We start from the raw sequence: 26,187 nt of genomic DNA, 5'->3' as shown, positions 1-26,187 counted from the left end.
CTTCATTGTGAGTCTTGTGAGTTCTCAATCCTTCAAGTAATAAAAGATCAACTATTCCTTTTAATATCGTTCAATCTAATGTGTGGGGGCCTTACCATTTACCATGTATGGGTGGGTATAAATATTTCATCTTGTTTATTGATGATTTTTCACGATATACTTGGATTTACCTTATGCGCACTCGGGTTGAAGTGCCTAAACTTGTGCAACAGCTCCATGAACACATACTCACTCAGTTTAATACCCACATCAAAATATTCCAAACAAACAATGCTAAGGAATATTTTGAGAAGGACCTTACCTCCTATCTTGAGAAGTTTGGGGTTATTCATCAGAGTTCTTGTGTCCGCACTCCACAACAAAATAGAGTAGCAGAGAGCAAAAACAAACACATTGTGAAAGTTACAAGGAGCATTCTTTTTGCTACGTTCCTATGAAGTTTTGGGGTGATGGAGTTTTAACAACTACATACCTTATTAACCTCATGCCTTCTCGAGTCTTGGGGTTAAAATCTCCCTTTAGAGTCCTCTTTCCTGATGTTGAGATTTTCTCTATTCCTCTGAAGGTCTTTGGTTGCACTTTTTATGTCCACATTCCCAATTCCAAAAGACACAAGTTTAACACTAAGACTCAGAAGTGTATCTTCCTTGGTTATGTCTCCACACAGAAAGGGTATTGTTGTTTTGATCCCATTAATGGCACCCAGTTCGTTTCCATGGATGTCACTTTTGCAGAATTAGTCCCTTTTTATAGCCATCCTTCTAAGGGGGAGAGATCACTCGAGTTGTTTTCTTCATCCCTTCCTTTGCCAACTCCAATTGAGTCTTGTGTTGAGCCCTCCACAGTTACCCCCATTCCAGCGAAGGGATCTTCTCCTTTGACGTCTTCCACTCCAATTCCTCCTCCTCCTCCTACTAGTCCTCCAGTTGTTTCCACCCATCCTATTCTCCAGAGGTGGTACCAGTGGCAAAGGCTAAGGCAAACACAGATTGATCCCACATCTCCAGCTAAGACTCTGCCGCTCTCAATTACTGAAGAGAGGACATGTCCATCACCCCCTCCACCAACACCCTCGTTTCCAGACCTTAACCTACCCATTGCTTTGAGAAAAGGTAAAAGGAAATGTATAGCTCATTGTATTTCCAAATACATTTCCTACAGCTTGTTGTCCCCATCCTACTATGCCTTTCTAGCCTCCATTTCTTCTCAATCCATCCCAAAGTTTGTTTTAGAAGCCTTAGCCACGCCAGATTGGAGAGATGTATGAGTACTAAAATAGAAGCCCTTCATAAAAACAATACCCGGGAAGGGTATATTATTTGCTAAACATGGACACATGAAGGTAGAAGCATATACAGATGTTGATTGGGTAGGAAACGTGGATGACAGCAGATGCACATCAGGATATTGTGCTATGATAGCTGGAAATATTGTTTCCTGGAGAATAAAAAAGCAATCAATGGTTGCTAGATCTTCAACTGAGGCAGAGTATAGACCTATGGCCCATGGTGCTTCTGAGTTGTTATGGCTTAGATCTCTCCTTAATTAGATGGGTGTTTCATGTGACGAGCCACTACTGTTGTATTGTGATAACCAAGCTGCTATTAACATTGCTCACAACCTAGTTCAGCATGATAGAACTAAGCACATTGAGGTAGACAAACACTTTATATGGGAGAGAGTGGCTTCAGGAGAGTTGTGCCTACCTTTCATTGCATCAGAAGAGCAGCTAGCAGATTTTCTAACCAAGGGAGTCCCAAAGGCAAAGCTTCAACATTATGTAAGCAAGCTGGGCATGATTGACATCTATGCTCAGCTTGAGGGGGATTGTACTGAGAATGGGCCGAATGGGCGCTAGTGTTCTTTATTTCTTTTAAGTAGTGTTTAAAAGTTATGTTTCTTAGTTATGGGCCTTATGGGCCTTCTTTTATTTTCTTTAATTATTTCTTTAGTGCTGGCCGCCCCATTAAGGGCATCCAAGTAATTGTACTCAAACTTAGAATTATTAATAAAAGTGATGAAAGGGGGCTAGAGAGAGAAGTTCAAATTCTTCTTTTCTTCTTCCACAACCTATTGCTAAAACTTCTTTTCTTCTTCATTCTCTTTCTCTCTTTTCTTCTTTACTTGCATTATCTGAATTACTGTAGGTGTAATTTTCAACTGTTACATTAATCAAAGAAATGCAGTGACTATTTATTTTATTACATCAATTTGTTGTTATGTCCAATATACATTTCATCCACTTTCTCCCCCAAAATTTAACTATGTAAGATCACAAGTTGTTACAAATCATGCAAGCAAACATGATTAAAAATGTGCAAGTAAACATGCATCTATACATAAGCTCAGGTAAGACAGCTAGGCAGCATCAATGCATTTTGGCCTGGCAAGGCAAGTCAAAGTCCATGCCACAAGAAATAATTAGTGTACACATATTCTATAGCGGTGCATTTAATAGTCATACATAATTTTTTTTATCAGCAAAAAGATAGTCAACATAATATCATGGCATTACATGTTAAAACATAAATTACTAAAATACAAATCAAATCAGTAGATGCTTAAATGAAAACTAGCAGAGAAAGTGACAAATAATTGAATAGCCTCCCTTATTCAAAGTACAATAGTCATATACAAGGGAATTGAAAACCCAAATCTTTAAATAGCAAGTTACCAATTAATCAACATACCAATTCATTAGGTAGGAGATTCAAGTAATGGTGGTATGATCATAGTATGAGCAATGACCCAAAGATAGAAGTGCATCAAAAAATAAATAATATCTAAGGAATCTTAAATAAATCAATACATCGGACAACCATGTACCTTTGAATGTACTCAGGAGCCCCATGCTTGAAATGAGTACCACCACCTGGGAACCACCAAAACTGATGTTTCTCGTGCACCCAGTTTTGTCCTCCTTTGACTTCAGCCAAATGTGTATGGTTCACATTGCTTTGCCATACATAATCCCTACTAGTTGGCCACCTTATTGGTATTTTATAATCCACTGGTGGAGGCACCAAGCAGAACAACTTTTTAGCAAGAGGAGGGCAGTGCCTTTCGAGTTCTTCTTTCCTAGAAAGATCTAAATCTGAGAGCAACTCTTTGGTATACGACAAATCATGGCAAGGGATATGCTCATTGTAAATCAGTGGACATATGTTCATCCCAGTTTCAGGTATCAAAAGTGGTGTTCTTCTAAATGTAAGAGCAACTTTATTTGTAAACCTTATAGAACCTGCAAGGGGAAGAAAAACATTTTTAAGATTTCCAAGTACCCAAAGTAGTCCATGGAGTTTTTTTTTTTTTTTCTTTGAAGAATAAAGGAAAATTTTATTAAAAATAAAAAGGGAAAGAAATACAACAGCAAGGTGATATATCACCAGAATAAGAACAACCTCAGAGAGCCCATAAAACCCAAAAACCCCACAGCTTACAAGCAAAGATTTACCCAATCAGTTCTGAGCAAAGATCAAGGAATAGAGACCCAATGAACCTCCATGGATACAAAGGCCACCAGCCCATCAATTAATCAAAAAGAAGAGCCCTCCCTGCAAACCACCAAAACTTCAGTCTTCATCCGTGAGCATATCCTCCTGGAGTGAGTTGTCCTCATCCCATTCCTTGCTTCCTTCCTGAAGGATTTAGTTCTTCAATTTCTCTTCCCTTTTTCTTCTTGCAAACTCGTCAAAGGTCCTCTAGTAAACTCCTCACCACCTTGGTCATGATGGAGTTTTACATGATCAGCCAAGGCATTTTTAGTACAAATTGCCACAAACCACTACAAATGGATAAAGCAACCAAAGCACTAAGGGTAGATTTTGATATATCATTGTTGAACTACACATAAGTTAACAGGGAGAGTTTGTGGGTGGAGCTGCACAGTATCAGAAGAATGTGTGAAGGAGCTTGGTATTTAGTGGGGTATTTCAATGTGAATCAGTTTTCTGCCAAAAAGAGTGTAGGATCCTCAAGAATCACAAGTATGAGGAATTTTAATGAGTTTATTGAGGACCTTCCTTTACAGAATACACAATTCACTTGGTCTAACTTACAAGAGAATCTGATTTGTTGTAAGTTGGATAGATTTCTGGTAACCACGGAGTGGGAAGAGCACTTTGGGTCGGTGGTACTTAAAACCTTGACAAGACCAACTTCAAATCACTGGCCACTTTTATTGCAATCAGAAGAGTTATCTTTTGGACCTATGCCTTTTAGATTTGAAAATATGTGGATAATTCGTCCTCAGTTTAAGGAGAATATAGAAAGGTGGTGGAAGGATTATAATATGGAGGGTTGGGCTGGGTCCAATTTATGCAAAAATTAAGTTGGATAAGGGCAGCTCAAAGTTTGGAATGTTCAGACCTTTGGAAGAGTAGAGGTGAGAAAGGTAGATCTGCTAAGACAAATTGGATCTCTAGACAAAGTTGAGAGAGAAGGAAGGGGTCTGAATGAGGAAGAAAGACAGAAAAGATTGGAGTTGAAGGTGGAGTTGGAGACAACAATAAGAAGGGAAGAAATTTATAGGAGACAAAAATTGAGGTGTAAACAGTTAAAGGAGGGGATGGTTTTTCCACCTGATGGCAAATGGGAGAAGAAAGAAAATTCTAATTTCTATGGTGGTGGTTGATGGTGAAGAATTTAGGGATAAAGGGGAAGTCGAGAGTATATTATTATCACATTTTTTTCATCATTAATAGAATAGTATATTATATTATTATTCACATTATAAAGGCTTTGTACTCACCAAGGTGTATACAAAGGCCTGTGGTGTAAAGGATCTAGTGGAAGAAGGTGCCCTCAGAGGTGGCAGCAAGGCTTGAGGAACCTTTCTCATTGGAGGAGATAAAGGGCTGTAATGGGTATGAGTGGTGATAAGGCCCCTGGTATGGATAGTTTCACTATGGCCTTTTACCATTAGTGTTGGGATTTTATCAAGGAGGATCTGAAAAAAGTGTTTGATGAGTTCTTTTTGAGGGGAAAAGTGGGAAAAAGAATGAATGCAACCTTTGTGTCATTGATTCCAAAATGCATAGGGGCTACCTCTACAAATGAGTTGAGACCAATTAGCCTCACTACAAGCCTTTACATCAGCCTTTTTGTAAATGCTGATGGGATAGTGACTTAGTTTTTGTAAGGCTTTCCCTGATATAGCTTCTTGTTTTTCAGGGATTTTAATGAAATTCATACTTTACCTCTTCTCAAAAACAAAAAGAGGTTCTTCATTGGATGGTATCCAAAGAGCAAAGAGCAAGGAGTTTTTGTTAGGAATAGGCAAATTTTGGATCAGACTCTAATAGTTAATGAGGCAGTGGAGGATTTTTGAAAATCAGGGAAGAAAGGTTTTGCGTTCCAATTGGATTTGGAAAAGGCCTATGATCATGTGGACTGGATTTTCTTATAGTCGGCAATGGCCCAAATGGGTTTTGGCTAGAGGTGGATAAGGTGGATGATGGGTGTTTGAAGACAATTCATTTTTTGATATTGATCAATGGCTCCCCTAAAGATTTCTTTAAGGCTTCAAGGGGTTTACTACAAGGGGACCCATTATCACCAATGTTGTTTACGTTGGTGAGAGATATTTTTAGTAAACATTTAAAGAGAGCGAATGAAAGAAATATCTTCAGAGGTTTTAGAATCAGGAAGGAAAGCCAAGTTGTGTATCATCTTCAGTTTGCAGTAGTTGAAGTCATCTTCAACCCATCCAAAAGGAGGTCCCTTCAACATTTTTGAATTCGATCAACCACAGAAGCAAGTATAGGGAAGAGAGACATGAAATGAGTATAGAGGTTGTTAAAACCACTCTTTATAAGTCATGTTACCTGCTTTGGACAATTATTTCAATTTCTGCGAGGCCAGTCTCCTTTTGGCCCTTACAATCATCAAAATAACATATTGATTTTGGCCTAAGAACAAATTGCTAGACAGCTAAATTTCGACAGACATGAAACGAGTATAGAGGTTGTTAAAACCACTCTTATAAGTCATGTTACCTGCTTTGGACAATTATTTCAGTTTCTGCAAGGCCAGTCTCCTTTTAGCCCTTATAATCATCAAAATAACATATTGATTTTGGCCTAAGAACAGATTGCTAGACAGCTAAATTTTGACAGACTATTCAATGAAGGTAACTCTAAATTGATAGTAGAGTGGCTGAAGGAACCAGAAACAGTGATTTGGAAGTACAAGAAATCTATGAAAAAGTTCAAATGGCTGGTTAGAGATATGACTTTTTTTTTTTTGAAGAGGTAAAGTAAGATGTTATTAAATAAATAAAAGATGGATACAAGGAGTTCACTGCACAAAGGCTGTGTAAAAGAACCACCTTAAGAACCCTAAAAAAATTAACTATTACACAGCCTTTGTGCAGTGAACTCCTTGTATCAAATTAACTATTACACAAGCACTCAATAATCCCATTTGAACAGCATATTTGAACTCAGCCACCCTATCAAATCATCTACAACTGAATTTATCACATTTTCTACTTGGAGCTGTTTTTGATCAAAGATCCTCCTATTTCTCTCCCCCCAAATGGACCACAGGACTGCCAAAGGAATTGCACTCCACAAGATCCTACCCTTGCTCATACCTTCAATTTTCCAGCTAGATGTGATTCAAACCAATAAAATTAGTAGAATATTTTAGAATAAAGAAAAAGAAATTAAGGAAGAAGAAGAAACAGCAAGAAGAAGAAGGAAGATTGGAGAAGAGGAGAAAGAAAGGAGGAGTTTGATAATCTCCTCTTTCTCCCACTAATCCTTTTTAATAAACTTGCTTAAGTTACATAATTTACAAGGTTGCCCTTAAGTAGGCGTCCACATCAGCACTATACTTAGAAAACATAAACAAGAGCTAAAGGCCCATAAAGAAAAGGCCCAATAAGAAAACATAACAAGAAAGAACCAATTAGAAAGACACGAATGGGCTAGGGCCCATTCGGCCCAGTCTCTCTACACTCCCCCTCAAGCTGAGCATAGATATCCATCATGCCCAGCTTGCTTATATAATGAACCAGCTTTCCTTTAGGAACACCTTTTGTCAAAACATCAGCCAATTGTTCTTTAGGAGCAACAAATGGTAGACAAACTTCTCCTGAGGCAACTCTCTCTCGTATAAAATGTCTGTCAACTTCAATGTGCTTAGTTTTGTCATGTTGAACAGGATTATGTGCAATGTTGATAGCAGCCTAGTTGTCACAATATAACATCATTGGCCTCTCATAGTCTATACCCAATTCATCTAAAAGTGATCTTAACCAAAAAAGTTCAGAAACTCCATGTGCCATTGCCTTGTACTCTGCTTCAGCTGAAGATCTTGCCACTATAGATTTCTTCTTACTCCTCCATGATACAAATATACAATGTTCCCTGCTACCATAGCACAGTAACCTGAAGTAGACCACCTATCATCAATACATCCGGCCCAATCAGCATCAATGTATGCTTCCAGCTTCATGTGTCCATGCTTAGCAAACAAGATACCTTTCCCTAGAGTCCCTTTTAGATAGCATTGAACTCTCTCAGCAGATGCTAAATGTGTATCGCTGGGAGAATGCATAAACTAGTTGATTACACTAACTACATAGGAAATATCTGGCCGAGTCATGCAAAGGTATAATAACTTCTAGACCAGTCTCTGGAACACTCCCTTATCAGGCAACAGTTCACCTTTAGTAGTTGACAACTTATGATTTAGGTCAATAGGAGTAGAAGCAAGTCGAGCCCCCAGTTTCCCAATCTCTGCAAGGAGATCAAGAACATACTTCCACTGAGAAATGAAGATACCATCCTTAGATCTGGCAACTTCAGTTCCCAAGAAATATTTGAGTTCTCCCAAGTCTTTAATTTCAAACTCAATGTTAAGAAAACTCTTGAGATGAACAACTTCCTGAGTATCATTACCTGTAACCACAATATTATCAACATAGACAAACAGAAGGGTCACTAAGGAATCTCTCCTCTTAACAAACAAAGTATGATCCGACTGAGTCTGTGTGTACCCAAAAGTAACAAGAGCAGCTCGAAATCTGTCAAACCTTTCCTTGCATCTCCTTCCCATACACCCCTGGAGGTAATGACATACAGACCTCTTCATTTAGGTTCCCATTCAAAAAAGCATTCTTTACAACAAACTGATGAAGAGGCCAATCAAAAGCAATAGCTAAAGATAGCAAAACTCGAACTGAAGTCATCTTGGCTACTAGGGCAAAAGTTTCTAAGTAATCAATACCATACATCTGAGTATATCCTTTAGCAACCAAATGGGCCTTATATCTCTCAATAGTACCATCAAAATGATACTTAATAGTGAACACCCACTTACAGCCAATCGGTTCCTTTTCCTCAGGCAAATCCACAATTTCCCAAGTATTGTTCTTATGCAAAGCATCTAGTTTAGTCATCATAGCATCCCTCCATTTTGGTTTGGACAAGGCATCTAGGACAGATCTAGGAGTCACATGTGTGGAAACAGAGGCAAGGAAGGAATAGTAGGAAGGGGAAAGAAGGCTGTAGGACAAGTGTTTGGAAATGCAATGAGTTGTACATTTCCGTTTTCCTTTGTGAAGGGCAATAAAGAGATCAAGGTCAGGGAAGGTGTCCGAAGTGGTAGAAGAGGGCTGACCTGTTACCTCAGTAGTGATGGGAGGAGCAACAGGCACATTTGAAGGCGTGGAAACAACTTGCATGTCTTTGAGTCTTTGTCTCTGGTACCACCTCTAGATAATAGGATGGGAAGGAAAAGTAGGGGGATGAGCAGCAGGAGGGGGAACAGGGATAGATGACTCGACTGGAGGAACAGATGGTGACAATGCAAACAACTCGTCTGAATACTCTCCCTCAAGAGAAGTACCAAAGAAAGGAACAAACTCTACAAATGTGACACCTTTAGAAACAAAGCGAGTGCCACGAATCGAATCAAAACAACAGTAGCCCTTATGTGTGGAGGCATATCCCAAAAAGACACACTTGTGTGCTTTAGGCTCAAACTTATGTCTTTGATGACTGTGAACATGAACATAGCAAGTGCACCCAAACACCCTAAGAGGAAGAGAGAAGAGATCCTCATTTGGGAAAAGCAAGCTAAAGGGAGTTTTAAACCCCAGAACCCGAGAAGGCATTCGGTTTATCAAGTATGTAGCTATAAGGATAGCATCACCCCAAAACTTAACAGGAACATGGGAAGCAAAAATGAGACTTCTCGCAACCTCAACCACATGTTTGTTCTTCCTTTCCGCCACTCCATTTTGTTGAGGAGTGTAGGAACAAGAACTCTGATGAATAACTCCAAAGGTATCAAAGTAGGAGGAGAGACTCTTCTCAAAATATTCCTTTGCATTATCAAATCGGAATATTTTGATCCGAGTGTTAAACTAGGTAAGTATAAGTTCATGAAATTTTTGTACAATATTTGGTACTTCATCCCGAGATTTCATAAGGTAAATCCATGTGGAACGAGAGAAATCATCAATGAAAAGAATGAAATATTTGTAGCCCCCCATAGCAGGTAAATGATATGGCCCCCACACATTAGAGTGCACAATATGGAAAGGAGAAATAGATCTTTTATTACTCACTGAAAAAGATTGTCTACAATGTTTTGCAAGTTCACATGACTCACAATGAAGACTCGATAGGGATATTCCCTTAAACATTTCTAGAAAAAAATGACTCAAGCTGAAAAAGACAAATGACCAAATCTAAAATGACATATCATAACTCTATTAATTGACTCTGATAAAGCAGACTCCAAAGCTACTCCACTAGGTAATCTAGGACTTTGATCAGAGACATCCAACAAGTATATCCCATTCGCCTCATGGCCACTCCCAATCGTCCTCTGAGACTTCAGGTCCTGAAAAACACAATAAGTAGGAAAGAAGGTTATGCTGCAGTTCACTGATTTTGTTAAACTACTAACAAATAAAAGGTTAGTGCTAAGTTTGGGAACATGAAGGACAGAGGATAATACAAGTGAGTTAGAGGCTTTAATATTCCCCTTGCTAGAGATGGGACTAAGAGACCCATCGGCAAGAGAAATCTTCTCTCTACCCGAGAGGAGTTGGTATGAACAAAAAAGGTTGGGTATGCTAGTCATATGGTCCGATGCACCAGAATCTATAATCCAAGGAATTCTACGATTACCTGAGGCTGTAGCATGATTTGTAGAAGCACGAATACCTAAATGGGAAAAAGCAGATGTAGAGGGGGTGCCTGAGGAGGAAGATGCAACAGTAGACTCCAAGTGGTTTATCAACTTCCCATATCTCTCAAAAATTCTGCCTTCATTTCTACCAATTGTTCCATAGCAGATTTTTCTTCACATTCAGATACTGTAGCAACATTTGCATTCTTGGGTTTTCTAGACTAACCACCCTTCTTAAAGTTGTTGTTGTTCTAAAACCTCTCAGGAAGAAGATCTGGATGAAGTTTCCAACAAGAATCCTTAGTATGTTTCGGCTTCTTGCAGTATTCACATATCACCTCCTTTTTTTTCATTTAGTCCCTTTGGTTTTATTCCAGCATGTGCAAAATGTTCTGGAGGAGGTGGGGTCTGTAGCTATACCTATCGCCTACTCTCTTCACTGCTCACCATAGAGTATGCCTGTGCAAGTGACACTTCATCCTTGGCCAGGATATTCTGCCTTGTAATATCAAATTCAGGATTGAGTCCTGTAAGTAACTTAAACACCTTGTTTAAGTAACTTAAACACCTTGTTTCTTTCCACAAATTTCCTAAACGTTTTGGCATCTTTGGTGTTTTCCCATACAAATGCTTCCATAACATCTATCTCCTGCCACAATGACTTCAATATCGAATAATAGACAGCCACACTCTTCTCCCCCTGTCTTAAATTCTTCACTTCACTCTTCAGTTTGTAGGCCCTTGCAACATTTAATTTTTGAGAGTATGTCTCCATCACACTATCCCAAATCTCCTTGGCTGAAGTCATCCACAGATAGTGTTGACTTATATAGGGCTGCATAGAATTTACCAACCACCCAATAACTATGTAGTTTATCCCGCATCCATTTCTCATATGTAGGATCAGTCTCATCTGGCATCGCCTTACTACCCATTAGAAACCCTAGTTTACCTCTACTACAGACATGGATCTTAATAGATTGTGCCCAAGCAAGGTAATTTGTTCCGTCAAGTTTAATTGTAGTCACTCCTGTCAAAATGGAATCTACGAAACTAACCCCTGACACCGGGATCTGCTTCACCTCACTCCCAAATTGCTCCATCATTCAAACAAAAATCAAAAAACAATGTTTTAACCTTTATGGTCCTAACTAAGGTCAGTCAAGCACTCAAAAGTCCCAAAACTAGGGTTTCACCATACTTGGCCTCCAGGGAGAAAGAAACCCTCCAAGCCTTGAGCGCCACACCCAAACAGCCTCTTCAACCCGTAACTGGAAATTCTCTAGTCAGCTAGGGTTTTGGTAAAAAAATTGCAGTCCCACTTTCTTGGCAACCTTCAGCCAGATTCTAACTCTCCAAACCCTCTACCAACTAGGCAAACAAAATCTCGGAATAATCAGCAATTGATCTCTCGATACACCTTTCGATTAGAAAAAAGGGTATGGGAAAAAAAAGAAAAAAAGGGGAAAAACGGAAGGGAAACCTGCTCTGATACCAAGATGTGATTCAAACCAATAAAATTAGTAGAATATTTTAGAATAAAGCAAAAGAAATTAAGGAAGAAGAAGAAGACAGCAAGAAGAAGAAGGAAGATTGGAGAAGAAAGGAAAAAGAAAGGAGGAGTTCGATAATCTCCTCTTTCTCCCACTAATCCTTTTTAATAAACTTGCTTAAGTTCCATAATTTACAAGATTGCTCTTAAGTAGGCATCCACATCAGCACTATACTTAGAAAACATAAACAAGAGCTAAAGGCACATAAAAAAAAGGCCCAATAAGAAAATATAACAAGAAAGAACCAATTAGAAAGACACGAATGGGCTAGGGCTTATTCGTCCCAATCTCTCTACACATCTCTCAAGAAGGGACTTGACAGAATTAGGCATGCAGGAGGAAGAATGAATGACCTAAACAAAGCGATTCCAGATTCTTGAAGAGAATTCACAGTGGTGAAACAGATGACAGGAGGTCTCTTCTCCCTTACCGCATAAGACACAAGAGGTATCTGGCAGCACCAACCCTTTTCAAATCAGCAAGGTTTTTGTCAAACACTTATCTCCAACCACTACCCATGCAAGAAACTTCACTTTAGAGGGGGCCAGGCCACCCCAAACTAGGTGACTGGGGAAAAAGTCTAGCATGGCAGGCTCCAAACCAGAGTACAAGGATTTAACTGAGAAAGATTCAGACTTGGACCAACCCCAACAGTGCTGATCTGAGGCAAGGGGGTTTAACCTTACATCTTGCAGCTTTGCCAACAGCTCTGCCAACCTGAGGAACCTCCCAATCATTAAAGTCTCTTCGGAAAGAGGGAGTCCAGACAAGAGAATCACCTGAAACAACATAGCACTCAGCTACCTTGGCTTCCTTATCAGCGGCCAAGAGAAATAATTCTGGAAACAAGTCTTTCAAAGGGAAGTCTGAGCACCAACTGTCATGCCAAAAATTCAACCTTGTACCATTCCCAACCTTACACTTAATTCCTTTCACAAAATGAGAATAAGCCTTATAGATCCCCTTCCACACCCCACATCCATAAGAGAGGTTAGACTCAGCTGCATACCACCCGTTAGCATGAATACCATACTTCTGTGCTATAACTTGCCTCCAAAGCTCATTGGGCTCTTGAGGAACCTCCAGAACCATTTATTGATCAAAAAAAAAGGGATGTGATCGGAAACTACCCTCGGAAGGGGAGTCCTGGTTGGTCCAGGTAAAACGAGCACCCGCCAGAGTTAAGTCCAGCATCTCCCACTCTTGCACAAAATCTGAAAATAGCTTCATTGAACTGTCAAACCTTCTAACGCCTTGGAAAGTTGTATCCAGCTGCTGTGAGTAAAGTTTCACCGTAATAGAGAAGACTCCAACATGATTATCTACCACAGTAAAATTGGAGCTATTCCACACCAGAGCTACACCCCTACAGTATTTACTGCTGGAATATAAAGCCAATCACACAGCTGGAAACCCCAAATACTCCTTATGATAGAGAAATACAGTTTCTGTAATTTAGCTTCCTGTAACATCAAGATATCCGGCCTCTTTTCTTTGATAAAGTCCCCTGCCACCATCTGTCTCCTCCCAGATCCTAACACTCTTATTATTCCACAATAAAATCTTAATATTAACCATAGTCAACGATGAGCAGATCTACTTTTCCTTCCCATGCTTCCAGAGCCCTCATTCAACCCCCAAGTTAGATGAAGAAGTTCTTTTGTTTGTCTCCTGTTTTGTTTGCCTTTTTCCATTATGTGCCTATGACAGTTTTTGTTCAATGGAAAAGGTGGTCAACAAATGGGATGGCAGACTACTTTGCAAAGATGGGGGTGCATAAGTCTGAACTTTTTTTGGCTCAGTTGAATTGTGTTGTTGTAGGTTGGGATTGCACCTCGTGTCCCTATTGAGATGGTTTGTCTTGTAAATCTCGATGTAACCCCTTCTCTGTTTAATAAAACTCTATCATTTATCAAAAAGATTTCTGGCCTAAGAACACAACTAAATTATCAATATTACCAACCACATCCACCACCAATGATCTAACTTTTTTGGTAGGCTAATTTGATGGCCTGACATGTACTTGAACCATCATAATATGTCCCCATAGAGGTCTAAGAGATCATGATGGTTTCAATTCTCTTATTAAAAGACAAGAGACATTATCCTCGACACATCTGGTGCCCATAGTTAAATTTGGTTTTAAGACAAGGGAGTATTCAACTACACCTTTTTCTTCCATGATCTAAACAACCTAAAGCCTTTATTGAACTTCCCTTGGAAGATCTCTATACAAACTAATGAGGAAGGACCCAGTTCCTGCTAAGATTAGGACTCTTTGCTGGAAGGTTGTCCGCATGATTGTCATACCTGTTATGTTTTCCAATGGCAATGATGATGAAAGAAGTCTGTTCTCTCAAAGATGTGTACTACTTCCACTGTAAGGGAATTAGCAAATCAACTTATTCATTGAGTGTAAGGCAGTGTTTGGGAGTGCTTATTGTTTCTAAATGGGCTATTCAAAAAAGTGGTTATTAAATAAGAAACTTATGAGTGTTTGGTGAAGAAGTGTTTCTTTCAAATGGGGGTAGTATAGGTATTCTGATAATTAGGTGGCAGGCCAAGACAGGCCAGAAGTGCAATAAGTGCTTCTTCAAAATGTGGGTGGGAAAAGGCCCAAATTTTCAGGTTCTTCAAGATGGGCTTATTTTGGTGAGAAAACGCTTATTGGGATTTTTTTACCAAATGCCCAAATTGGCTTGTTCTTGGGTGATTTTGGAATCTTTTAGCACTTTCCCAATAAGCACTTAAAAGTAGCACTTTTAAATGCAGGATAAGTCTGTTACAAGAATCTGGAATTGCCTTCATGTCTTTCTTTTTTCAGAGAAAGACAACTTTTCATTCAAAAAAGGGGAAGGATGAACATGAGCAGATGTACAATCAAGGGCTTGACAACAAAAAGACTAAAGCCCACTCAAGAAACAGCCAAATAATAACAACCATACAAAATATCCCTTCCCAAACCAGATTTAGCTAAAGTGTCTACCATTTGACTTAACTCTCTCGGGATCCATCAAAAACAGCAGTGCATTGAGGGGAAATTCTAAGGTGATAACTGGTTGGATCAACAATCCCGATTCAGTGATATGGAATTATAGGGTGGCGATCAAGAAATTTAAGTGACTGACCACAAATTTGGTTGCAAGCGTTCAATGGGAAAGGAGATTGGTATGGAATGGAAAACTCCTTGGCTAAGCAAAAAGTGACTAGGGACCAGTTTTATTGGGCTCATTTGTAATTATTTCATTTAATTGAGGCTGTGTCTTGAGCCTCTTTAGGAAGCCCCAACTGTATACTATTCCGTTACTGAGTAATTAATAATTTTTCCTATTAGTTATCAAAGAAACAAAAGAAAAAAACTCCCTAGGAAACAAAGAAAAATTGCATACACCCTTACTAATGATGATATAAAGCATATAAGAGGAGAGGAGCAATGAGTTCTGCTTAAATAGATTCAATCCCTCTGAGGTTGTGACAGACTTGATCACCATGCTATTCTGATGAACAATAGTTTATTGATGTCCCAATAGACCTTGTAATTAAGATGAAAGGCCATAGGATCACCCTTCCTTAGTCATCTGGTCAGGGGTGGAGCCAGGGGGGACCCAGGGGAGTCATGCCCCGCCCCTATGGTTCAGAAAATCTTTACAATAATACAGTTTTTTATGTAAATTTTCCCCTCCCCCCACTCTCCACCTCAATGGTTGCCCCCCCCCTATGAGTCCATCCATACTTCATTTAGGTTTTGGCCCCCCTTATAAAAATTTTTTGGCCCCACCCCTGCATCTGGTTATAGTTTGGGAGTCCCCCCAACCCTGAAAGAAATTATGGTCAATTTTGATGGGTGCTCTCAACTATCTAGGCAACTAGGTCCCCCATCCCTCAGAATCATATGCATCTTAGATATCAAATGGGAGTGATTCTTCTAGTACCAGGTATCTATTTTCAAAGTGGGTCTATTGAGGCTAGGGATGCCAGTGAGTTGGGTTAAGTGGTAAACCCAAACTGACCCAACCCTATTGGGTCAAGGTTGGCTCAGCCTTGATCAAGTTGTGGTAAACCTGAGCTAAACACAACCCGTTGACATTGCAGCATTGAAATATTTATAAATATAAGCTTAGTTGAGTATAGGTGTACTATATATGGAACAAGAAATGTCAGGTTTGACATCCTCTCTTTATTTAGTCGAGTTGGATCATGATCAGGTTGAGATTGCTTCGGGTAGGTTTCGGGGTCGAGGTAGACCCATATCAAACCCAAGGGCAGAACTTGATATACTAAGTGAGTTTTGGAATGATATGGACAGAGGTTAACTGTCAAGGTAACATTAGTTTGATGAGGAATATGTTAGCTGGGCTTGGAGACTAAGACACCCCATTAGAAATGCAATAGATCAAGCATCTAGATTTAATACCACATTTAGATGGATCCCTGGATCTGGAAATTCGGTACCAGATAGTCTAGTTAGAGGAGCTGTAGGAATTGGGAAGACTGGAGTTGTAGAGGGATGCTTCTATCCTGGGTTAGTTGCTCTTCTTGTGTTTGCTGCTTCTTTTCTTTCTTTTGTTTCCTCACATGAGGTTGGGCTGTTGCTCCTCTTGCTATGCAACTCTGGTTTTGTATGTTCCTTGTACTCCAAGTATTTATCATTAATAAAACCATACCTTATTGACAAAATGTATAACATTGTTGTTTCAGGTATAGTGCACCATAGAAGAAAGCATTTTTCAATCTTAAAGTTATAATCATGACAGGCAACAAAACAATTTACAGTATTTGGTAAGAAAATGTAGGCTCTCCTCATGAAAGATGACAAAGTATCTAGCCAAGTTATGTATATTTACATAACATCTCTTGTCAAGCCTTTAATATGGATGGTATAAAAATTTGTCATCCATTCAGACTACAGATACAGACAATTAGGATCCATCCTTAGTCCACTTTTTTCGGCTACTAATAGAATTAAATCATAATCAGGAGGCCTTTTGCTATTTGCAGGGGGATACGCTAAAGGATGGGTTAAGGGTCAATTGCGAGAACAAGTTCACAAGCTCATACCTTTTAACTGACCAGTTCACTAGATGAATTGTTAGCCTAGGAGAGCATCTGACAACAGCACGATATCTAAGGAGGTAGACTACTAATGCAATTCAGTACCAGCTACATTTTGCAAAATCCGCATTTCTTATAGACAAACGGAAAATTTTACCCAGCAACCAACAAAAGAACAAATATTGCAGACATGGAACAGCAATAAATCAAAGTAAAGATGTCTCTCCTGAATGAAATAAAACCCACTTAAAAGCATAAGATCCCAAAGAAACGATGTTTCCACAGATCACTCATAATTCGTCCTGTAAGCTGTTCTAGATGGAATCCCCATCCCAATTTCTTTGCTAAAATAAACAATTCAATACCAAAACTACATGCACGACTCAAAATGAAAGAGAATGAAAGAGTGGGGGTCTGGAAGGGAAACGTACCAGGAGAAGAATCAGAGTGAGAGCCAGAAACAGGAGAGGGGCTTAGAGAGACGTAAATGGCGGTATTATTACCGAAGAGAGTACCAGTGTAGAAAGAAGCAACCATGATAAGCAGAGCCAATAATAGCATCTGCCCTGTCTTTGAATCGAATGCCGACGTTAACCCATACCCCATCTTCTCCTCCTTCTTTCCCTCTTCTGTATACTTGTATAAGTTCTGGTTCTCGTGTTGTATCTGCTTTCTGAGAGATCAGAAGGGTTCTATCGACATTGTACGCAGATCTCTCTGAAACAGAGCTAGATAGAGATGTAGTACCAAAATCTCGGAACTCTGAAGATGGAAGAAGAAAGCTAGTGTCAGTGTGTCACTCGCGCGAAGGAGGCATGTGAGCGTGTGTGACGGTGAAGAGGAACGTTAGATCTTGGGAAGGATCTCCTGGCCAGTACACTCGGGAATCGAGCGAGATTCGCCCCGAGTCAACACACAAAAGTGGGTAGCTAAGGATCCGTTTGGGAGGGCTGAAGAATTGGTTGAGCTACTGTCACCGAGCTGCTTTGGAAAAGCAAAAGCGATTTCAGATATTCATTATCGGCTCTCCTGTGGGATTTTCACCAATTATGCCTTTATAGGTGTAAAACGGGTCATGCTGCATCAGCACGGCACGGCTCGCATGTGGTTTGCGCAAAGTGTGGGCAGAGTCGTGCCTTCCTCCCCTGAATATCGGCTCAGTATGGTCATGGCCCGAACCCATGCGGGCCCATGGGATAGGATGGTTCGTGGGCCAAGCCTTAGGCCCGATTGGGCCGTGGACCGAATCAAAGCTATTTATTTAAAAAATATTGAATAAAAATCTTAAAATTCTTATTTTATATGAAATTTGATGTATGCAATTATTTATATGTACAATAATTAAATAAAGTAGTATGATAAAATTGAAAACAATTATTTATTGTATTAATATATTATATATTATATACTATTATATAATTATAATTTATAAGTATAATATAGAAATATTATATATAAATATATATAGGTCGTATCGCAAGCCAGGTCATGCTAGCTCATGGGCCACGGGCGGCATGACCCACACTGTTGGGCCATGCTGACCTGGCCCACCAACTTAAAACCCCAAATCCAATACAACCGATGCAATTATACTAGGCCACGGCACGGCCTTATTTACACCTCTATGCTTATAGTTATACATATTACAAGTTGTTCAGGTGAAGTGAGGAACCGAAGATCCACCTTTGCAAAGCTGGAAGCCATTTGGGAGGGATTTCTTGGAGCAACTTCTAGCTTTCCAAGGTGGGACCCTCATGAACAGAGTATAAGTTGCATTTGGTGAAAAATCCAAAGAGACCAAATTGGTAGTCAATCAATTCTTTGGTAATGGAGAAATCCCTACAAGAGTCAATAGAGATTCAAGACGCAATAAACACCCTCAAAATTGGTGTTTGGGTAAGCACATGGGGTGGGTATAATTAATTGACCAACCTTCTTAATTACCAATTAGTAAATGAACCGTGTTTAGCATTAGAAAACTATTTGTTTAATATATAAGAATTTTATAATAGTGATTTTCACGATATATATTAAAATATTATTATTTAGGGGTGTTAATGGGCCAGGTCTATCATGGGCGCTGCCAAGTATATTGGTGATGTTCCTGGCCCTACAAATTTTTTGTTAAATCAATATTTATATATAGTTACTAAGTAGAGGCAAGGTCAAAAATGTAATAAAGTGGGTCCTCCCCCCGCCCCCTCCAAAAAAAAAAAACCCTTGAACTAAAATGTTAAAGGATCATTTTCTAATGCTCCTCCAACTCCCAAAATTAAAAACTTTTGTTTCTTTTTTCTTTGAAAATTTATAATAGACCCAAACCTTCCCACCCCATTTCTCTACACAGTCTACTTCTACTCCCCACCTCATTCTCTTATTTAACTTGCCTCCCCAAGAGAAAATTTCTAGCTCCGCCCTTAGGGTCTATGCCTTTTAAATTGGAGAAATAGCTCTTTTCTTCTTTATCCCTAATATAGGTTGTTAAAAAAGCAACAATTAATTGACAAAAGCTCTTATTTCCTTGCCCAATATAAAATTGTGCGATTGAATTCAATAATGCATAATCTATATTATCAAAACAGCCGATGATGTCCACTTCAATTAGTCAAACAACCCCCCTCAACATGGGCATAGAATGTTAGAGCCCCCATGCCCTTCTAAAACTATGTGTTTGTCAAAAGACTCAAAACCAAACCAATTATATAAGTTCTGATTTGATGATTTTGTCCCAATTAATTTATTGAGTCGGGGCTAACCTGAACCAATTATACAGTTAATCACTTCATTTTTCTTGTAAACTTTGTTATACTTTATATTTTAAATAGTAGATTTTATTAAGATAATTATTGTTAAAATCATATATTTTATCAACATGCAACAAATTAGGAGTGTTCATGGGTTGGCTCGGTTTGATTCTAAGTTGTTTGGCCAACTGAATAGATCTAATCGGACTGGAGAATTAATCACCCAAAACCAACTGACCATTATTGAGAATTAGCCAAATCAAGTTGTATTGGTTTGGGTCGGTTTTTGATTTGGTCAATCAGTTCAAATGATTTAAATTTAAAATATTACAATAATATTATTAAAAAATTAAATTAAAAAAAAATAAAAATTATAATATAAAAATATATTAAATTAAGAAATATGGAAATTTTCCCAAATGTTTTAAATTTAAAATGTAAAATATTGATATACAACCAAACCAAAACTGACCCGACCTCTTGACTTAGCATAGTAGCTGAACTGAACCCAACCAAACATACTATAAAACCAACCAACTCCCTAATACCAACAGTTTAGTATTTCTTCAATTTGATGAACAGCCATAATGCAAACAGTTTAGTATTTCTTCAGTTTTGTTAAGGTTATATTATTAAAATGATGTTCTAAATTTTTATTACTGTTGATAGTTTTTTTTTGTCAATCTATTACTGTTGGTAGTTATAGCCTCATAGGTGTCAAGTACAATCAGGTCTAATTGGCTGAGACCCGATTGTTCTGATTAATAATCCGTTCAGTTCTGGGTCATTTATATTATCTCCATTAATAATCGGAACGGGACTGGTACACCCTGAACCAGACCTGTCCCATTGACACTTGACAACTCTTTATTATAAGTCTTGATTTGGTAACTAATAATTTAATATGAGTATTTTACAAAATAAATAGAAAGGATTGAGTGTTTCGTAGAATTATTAATTAATTTTTAGGGTAAAATATAAAAATCTTTTCTATAATTTCATTTTAATAAATACTTCCCCTGAATTTTTGAGAAACTCGATAAAAACCTTCCTTCTATTGCTGTTCTAGATAGAAAACGTTAGATTGATGTACCAGTTTTTTTTTCCAAATATCCATTCCACCTTCTTATAAATTATTTTACATACAAAATTACTGAAATAATCCTATTTTAACTTTAAAAAAACATATTTCGGTCATTTTGTATGTAAAATTACTGAAATGATTGTTAAGAGAGGGTTTTATTGAGTTAAAATAGGGCTATTTCAATAATTTTTTATATAAAAGGATAGAATGGTTATTTGGAAAAAACTGGTGCATCAATCTAATATTTTCCATCTGAAACAGTGACGAAAGGGAGGTTTTTGCTCAGTTTCTCAAAATTTCAAGTGAGGTATTTGTTAAAATAAAATTATAAGAAAAGTTTTTATGATTGTCAGAAAATTTAGGGGAGATTTTTGTATTTTATCTTAATTTTTATGTTATAAAATGAAAGTAACAGCGTATTTGAATGACCATACGTATGAATAGCCAAAAACAATAACTATAATTCCAAAATCCAATATAAGAAGGTAGATTTTTTGGTTGAGAGGACCGGAAGTTTTTTAGGAAGGCAAGTGGCTTTTGGTATGAGAAAGGGAGAAAAAGATGAAGAAATAGGTGGAGAGTGGACGGTTGTGACTGGTCATATGATTAAAGAAAAAAAGATGAGGAAATGCAAGAATATATCAATAAAAAGGAGATAAAAAACATGCCACGTGCTAGTCTCCATATTCTCATTGACATGTGTATGACATATGGAATCCAATGTCCAAGGCCATACAAGTGCCATGTGATTATGCCAATATATATTCCAAAACAAGTTGACACGTGTGTGATATATAATATTACATGTGTTTAGTATTGTGTTCTATTATCCAAATTGTATACATTTCTTTTTGAAATTATTCTATCTGAATACATTTTATATAAATGTTTTAAAAAACGATCCGGAGCAGAAACCGTTTTGATCACTGGTTTTTGGGTCAATGGTTCAATTCGATTCAAATAGATGGCCCGTTCTAATAAAAAAATTAATTAAATAAAACAAAAAAATTGCTAAAACTGTTGAATAGGTCGAACGGATCGATTGTTCGACTGCCCGGGTCAATAGATTATTGACCAATTCAATGGTTTTTGGCCAAAAACTGGGTTTAGGATTAAACAAAATAGGTTGCTTGAATGTTTCCCGGGCCGAACAGTCCAACTATCCGGGTCAGCGGTGGTAAAACCATGTTTTATATAACACACAAGGTCTATCCAAACTGCACCTTCCTCTACAATACACAGTCACATATAAAAATCCCAAAGCAGTCTAAAAGATAAATGCACTAAAGTAGTATTTTTTGCAGTCTTATTAATTTCACAAAATCAACTCCAATCCTTATCTTCCCAAACTCTGAGAAATTTAATCTTCCTTCTTGCACCCTCCAATGGCTCAACTCAACTCAGCCTTCTTGCACCCTCCAATTTCATCTCCCAAACTCAAGCTTTCTTCACACACACACACACACAAAAAAGCCTTAATCCCAATCCCGAATGTTTGGATCGGCTCATCCAATGGTCCCAGTTATTTGGTGTCTTGGGAGGGTGGACTGGACATAGACTGATAGACCTAACCTTTAGACATTTATTTATTTATTTGCACAAAGTGGCTGCTAAACTAACAAATAGAAAAATGCATTCTTTCTTGTTCTGTCAAACCACTGAATACATTCATGAACAATCAACTGATTGGGTAAAAAACAAACCTAGACATACTTTCCATGCAATCCCATATTTCCATGAGGTCTCCTACTCTTAGTCTTTGACCCATCATTTGGAACAACTGTAGCCCTATTATACATGACCTATGAAGTGAAAAAGGATAATTTGATCATAACCATGTGGTTTAAAGTATAATTGGTTTCATTTCTACAGCAATTTATAAGAAATATACAATGAATTATTCCACCCTTAGTCATGCCTTTCCTCCATTTGCAAAGACAATCTCTGTAACACCTCATAAACCAAGTCAATTTGTGGGTGATACTTGTCGGCTGCAATAAAGGAATGGACACTATTTTGGATTTCAATCCAGCTGCACCCAACCACCTTCTGAGTTCCTCTTACCTGCATTGCTTCTCTAATTCCTGATGCATCCACCCATTCTCCAATTGATGCGAAGGTGTTAGCAAGAAGCACATAATTTGAAGAGATCTCAAGACCATTTTCATAAAGATGTTCTGCAACACGCCTTGCCATGTCTAGGTTCCCATGTAATTTGCAAGCTCCAAGTAATGCACCCCACATTATGCTGTCAGGCTTGAGAGGCAAACCTAAAATGAAAGCTTCTGCCTCATCTAAAAGTCCAGCTCGTGCTAACATATCAACCATACATGTATAGTGCTCTTCCTTGGGTTTGATCAAGTACTTATTAATCATGTCATTGAAATAACGACGACCCTGTTCTACTAAACCATTGTGACCACATGCACTTAAAACACCAATAAAAGTGACATGGTTTGGGACAACCATTTTTAGACTTGACTGCACCATCTCATCAAAAAGGTTTAAAGCCTTCAATGCCTCACCGTTTTGAGCAAATCCGCATATCATTGCATTCCATGAAGCAATATCCCTCTCAGGCATGATTTGAAAGACCCTCAATGCATCATTCATCTCACCACACTTGGAATACATATCCACAATTGCACTCCCCACAATCACATCACTTTCTAACCCAAACTTTAGAACCAGGCCATGAAACCTTTTACCCCTTTCAAATGCGTTAGAGTTTGCACAAGTATTAAGCAAACCACCCAAAGTAAAAGAATTTGGTTCCACATCAGCCAACCTCATCTGATCAAACAACCACATCGCATCATTCTCATGCCCATTTTGTGAGAGCCCAACTATCATTGCAGTCCAAGAAACCACATTTCGCTCAGGAATCTCCTCAAACAACTGAGCAGCATAGGCAACATACCCGCAATTGGAATACAAGTTAACTAATGTGTTGCTAGTGAAGCAATCAGAACAGTACCCACATTTAATAATCAATGAATGCACTTGCATTGCTTCAAAAACTAACAATCGAGACGTTAACTCATTAAGGATTATAGCATAAGTATAATGATCAGCTCGAATCCCTTCACTAACAAGTTGTCGGAACAGTTGCAAACAGGCCTCACCCTTTCCAAACTTAGAATAGCAAGAAATCAAAGCATTCCATGTCACCAAATCTCTGTTAGTCATTCCATCAAATACTCTATTCGCATCTTCCATTTCTCCGGCTTCTGCATACATTCTAAGAAGATTAGTGCCAAGATAAACATCAGAACATGAACAAACCCTAGTAATATCTGCATGAATTTGCCGCCCGATTTCTAAATCACAAGAAGGAATTATAATCGAATAAGTATAGGAGTCAGGCCTATTGGAACTACAACGCATCTGGACAAAATGGGTCATAGCTTCCTCCAGTCTTTGGTTCTGGATGCATCCAGAGATGACGATATTCCATGATCGAGAATCGGGTTCGGGTGTGATGGAGAAGAGTTTCTGGGCTTCATCGATTTGGCGAGATTTGACGTAGCCTGATAAGATGATGTTATATGAGACGACATTGGGTTGAAGCATGAAGCGAAGGAGCTTGTGAGCGTCGGACAAGCCGCCGGACTCGGCGTAGGATTGGAGGAGGAGGTTGCATCTGTAGACATGGTTCTGGAGTCCAGTTTTGAGGAGCGAAGCATGCAGAACTTGAGCTTTGAACATGTGAGAGAGTCTCGAATGTGAGACAGCGTCGGACGCATTATGGTTTACGGTTACGGCAGTTGATTTGGTTAGTGATGAACTGAGGATAGGAACTCTCTCCTTGACCAAAAACCTCATCCAATGGGGTAGCTAGGTGGGCTTAGGGTTGGGCTTGCCCGCTTGGGTTGGGCTTGTATCTCAAAACATTTGTTTTACCACGTTGCCTTTTATTATTGCTAGTAGAAGATTCCATTTTTTATATTTACCACGTGGCAAATGATATGTCTTGAGAAAACCCTCTTGCTTTGATCAATGTAATTAATCTACTTTCTTTGATCATTGTAAAGATATCCTGTTATCCACAAGCCACCTTCTATTCTTAAAAATGTTAGGTCGCATTTGGATTAGGGTGGATTTGGAATTTAAGGTGGAATTGGATTTGTTAATTTTACATTTCATACTTCTTTCTTTTTTTTAGGTAAATTTCTTAAATTATCCTTATAATTTAGTTAATTGACTAACTCTAAAAATTGATTAAGTGTATTCTATTGTTTTTGGAATTGACTAAGTGTTCCTTTAACCCTTAAATATGAACGGAAAAAGTAAAATATCCCTTATATCTCTATGCGAAATTACATTTTTATCCATATTTCTAACTTTTAACTTGATCTCAGAGGCTACCATCGCCATCGGTGACAGTGGTCGCTGCAAATACCGAATGGCGGGGGTCCGGCGGAAGTCAACTCCAGCCGACGAAAAACGGCACTGGAACCACTATAGACTTCCGCCGGAGGTCAATGAGTTTTTTTCTCCTCTGTTCTTCTACCAGAGGTTTAAACGCTAGATTCAAAGTCGTTTCTTCCTCTTCGTTTATGCGCATGGGTTTGACGCGTCGGCACCAATTTCTTATTTCCAGTTGTTCTTCTTCGTCCACCTTTCCCCTTGGAGAATAAGTAGAGCCTAAACGCTTTTTTTTTTTTCACTAAATGCATTGAACGACGTCTCAATCTCTTCTACTTGTTCTTCTTTGAGAAGTAGGGCAGAAAGTTGCAATTTTCTATCTAGCGTTTAAGCCTCTGGTAGAAGGACTTTGAGTGCTCTCCAACAATCTAATCCATCTTTCTCTCTCTCACCTCTTTTTTCCCCTTTCGCCGGAACAGAGGTGGAGATATGATATCTTATTTCTTTTCTTTTCATTCTCGTACGAACTTTTTAACTTTCTTCTCTTGATCTCCAAAAACCGATGTAGGCAACTCAGTTGCAACAGCTGTTTACTTCCTTTTGAAGGGTAAAAAGAAAATCTCTCTGTCTGCTCCCATCTCGATTTTTAGATTTTAATAGAAAACCGATGATATACATGTTGGAAAGAACGCCCCTTTAATCAGAAACCATCGACCGACTTTGAACGAAGAACAGAGGAGAAAAAAACTCACCGACCTCCAGCGGAAGTCCGTGATGGTTCCAGCACCATTTGTCATCGGCTGGAGTCGACTTCCGCCGGACCTCCGCCATTCGGTATTTGCAGCGACCGCCATCGGTGATGAAGGCGATGGATAAAAATGTAATTTCGTATAGGGATATAACGGCCATTTTATCTTTTTCCGTCCATATTTAACGGTTAAGAGTATATTTAGTTAATTATAAACAGTAAAGGTACATTTAATCAATTTTCAAAATTAGTCAATTAACCTTAGGAGAGCCAAATAGTTTAAAAAATTTATCCTTTTTTTTTCATTTCAAAAGATTTTGAATTCCACACAGGGAACAAGTTATTTGATTATTTCATTTCCTCTGAATCAAAGATGAATCAGAATTCAAATCCCTTCGGTTCCTGCAATCCAAACACTAACCTTAGGAGAGCCAAATAGAATTGCAAAACTGCCGTGATGGCCTTCCGTTTGTTTGATTGAAGCTTCTT

At 38.5% G+C, this 26,187-nt stretch overlaps 1 protein-coding gene and 1 pseudogene across 4 annotated transcripts in view; both read right to left on the bottom strand.

Annotated features, from left to right (window-relative positions):
• Positions 1–17,725, bottom strand: part of LOC104608861 (S-adenosyl-L-methionine-dependent methyltransferases superfamily protein) — a 66,528-nt gene extending 48,803 nt beyond the window's left edge. For 2 of the 4 annotated variants that reach the window (XM_010274974.3, XM_010274975.3), the window contains exons 1-2: positions 17,186–17,725; positions 2,827–3,241 (exon numbers count right to left, since the gene is read on the bottom strand). In XM_010274974.3, the coding sequence (XP_010273276.1) occupies positions 2,827–3,241; positions 17,186–17,360 (590 nt within the window). In that variant the 5' untranslated portion in view covers positions 17,361–17,725. The remainder of the gene's footprint in view (positions 1–2,826; positions 3,242–17,185) is intronic. The other 2 variants (XM_010274970.3, XM_010274971.3) reach the window with 2 other exon arrangements.
• A 4,765-nt stretch (positions 17,726–22,490) lies between these two features.
• On the bottom strand, positions 22,491–24,407 carry LOC104608934 (pentatricopeptide repeat-containing protein At2g13600 pseudogene; annotated as a pseudogene).
• Positions 24,408–26,187: the final 1,780 nt, after the last annotated feature.

This window comes from Nelumbo nucifera, chromosome 7 (genome assembly GCF_055504915.1).
Source record: "Nelumbo nucifera cultivar China Antique chromosome 7, China Antique-T2T, whole genome shotgun sequence".
In the NCBI taxonomy this organism is placed as follows: domain Eukaryota; kingdom Viridiplantae; phylum Streptophyta; class Magnoliopsida; order Proteales; family Nelumbonaceae; genus Nelumbo; species Nelumbo nucifera.
The sequence above is the reverse complement of the archived record's forward strand: the minus strand, read 5'-3'. Positions and strand labels throughout refer to the sequence as shown.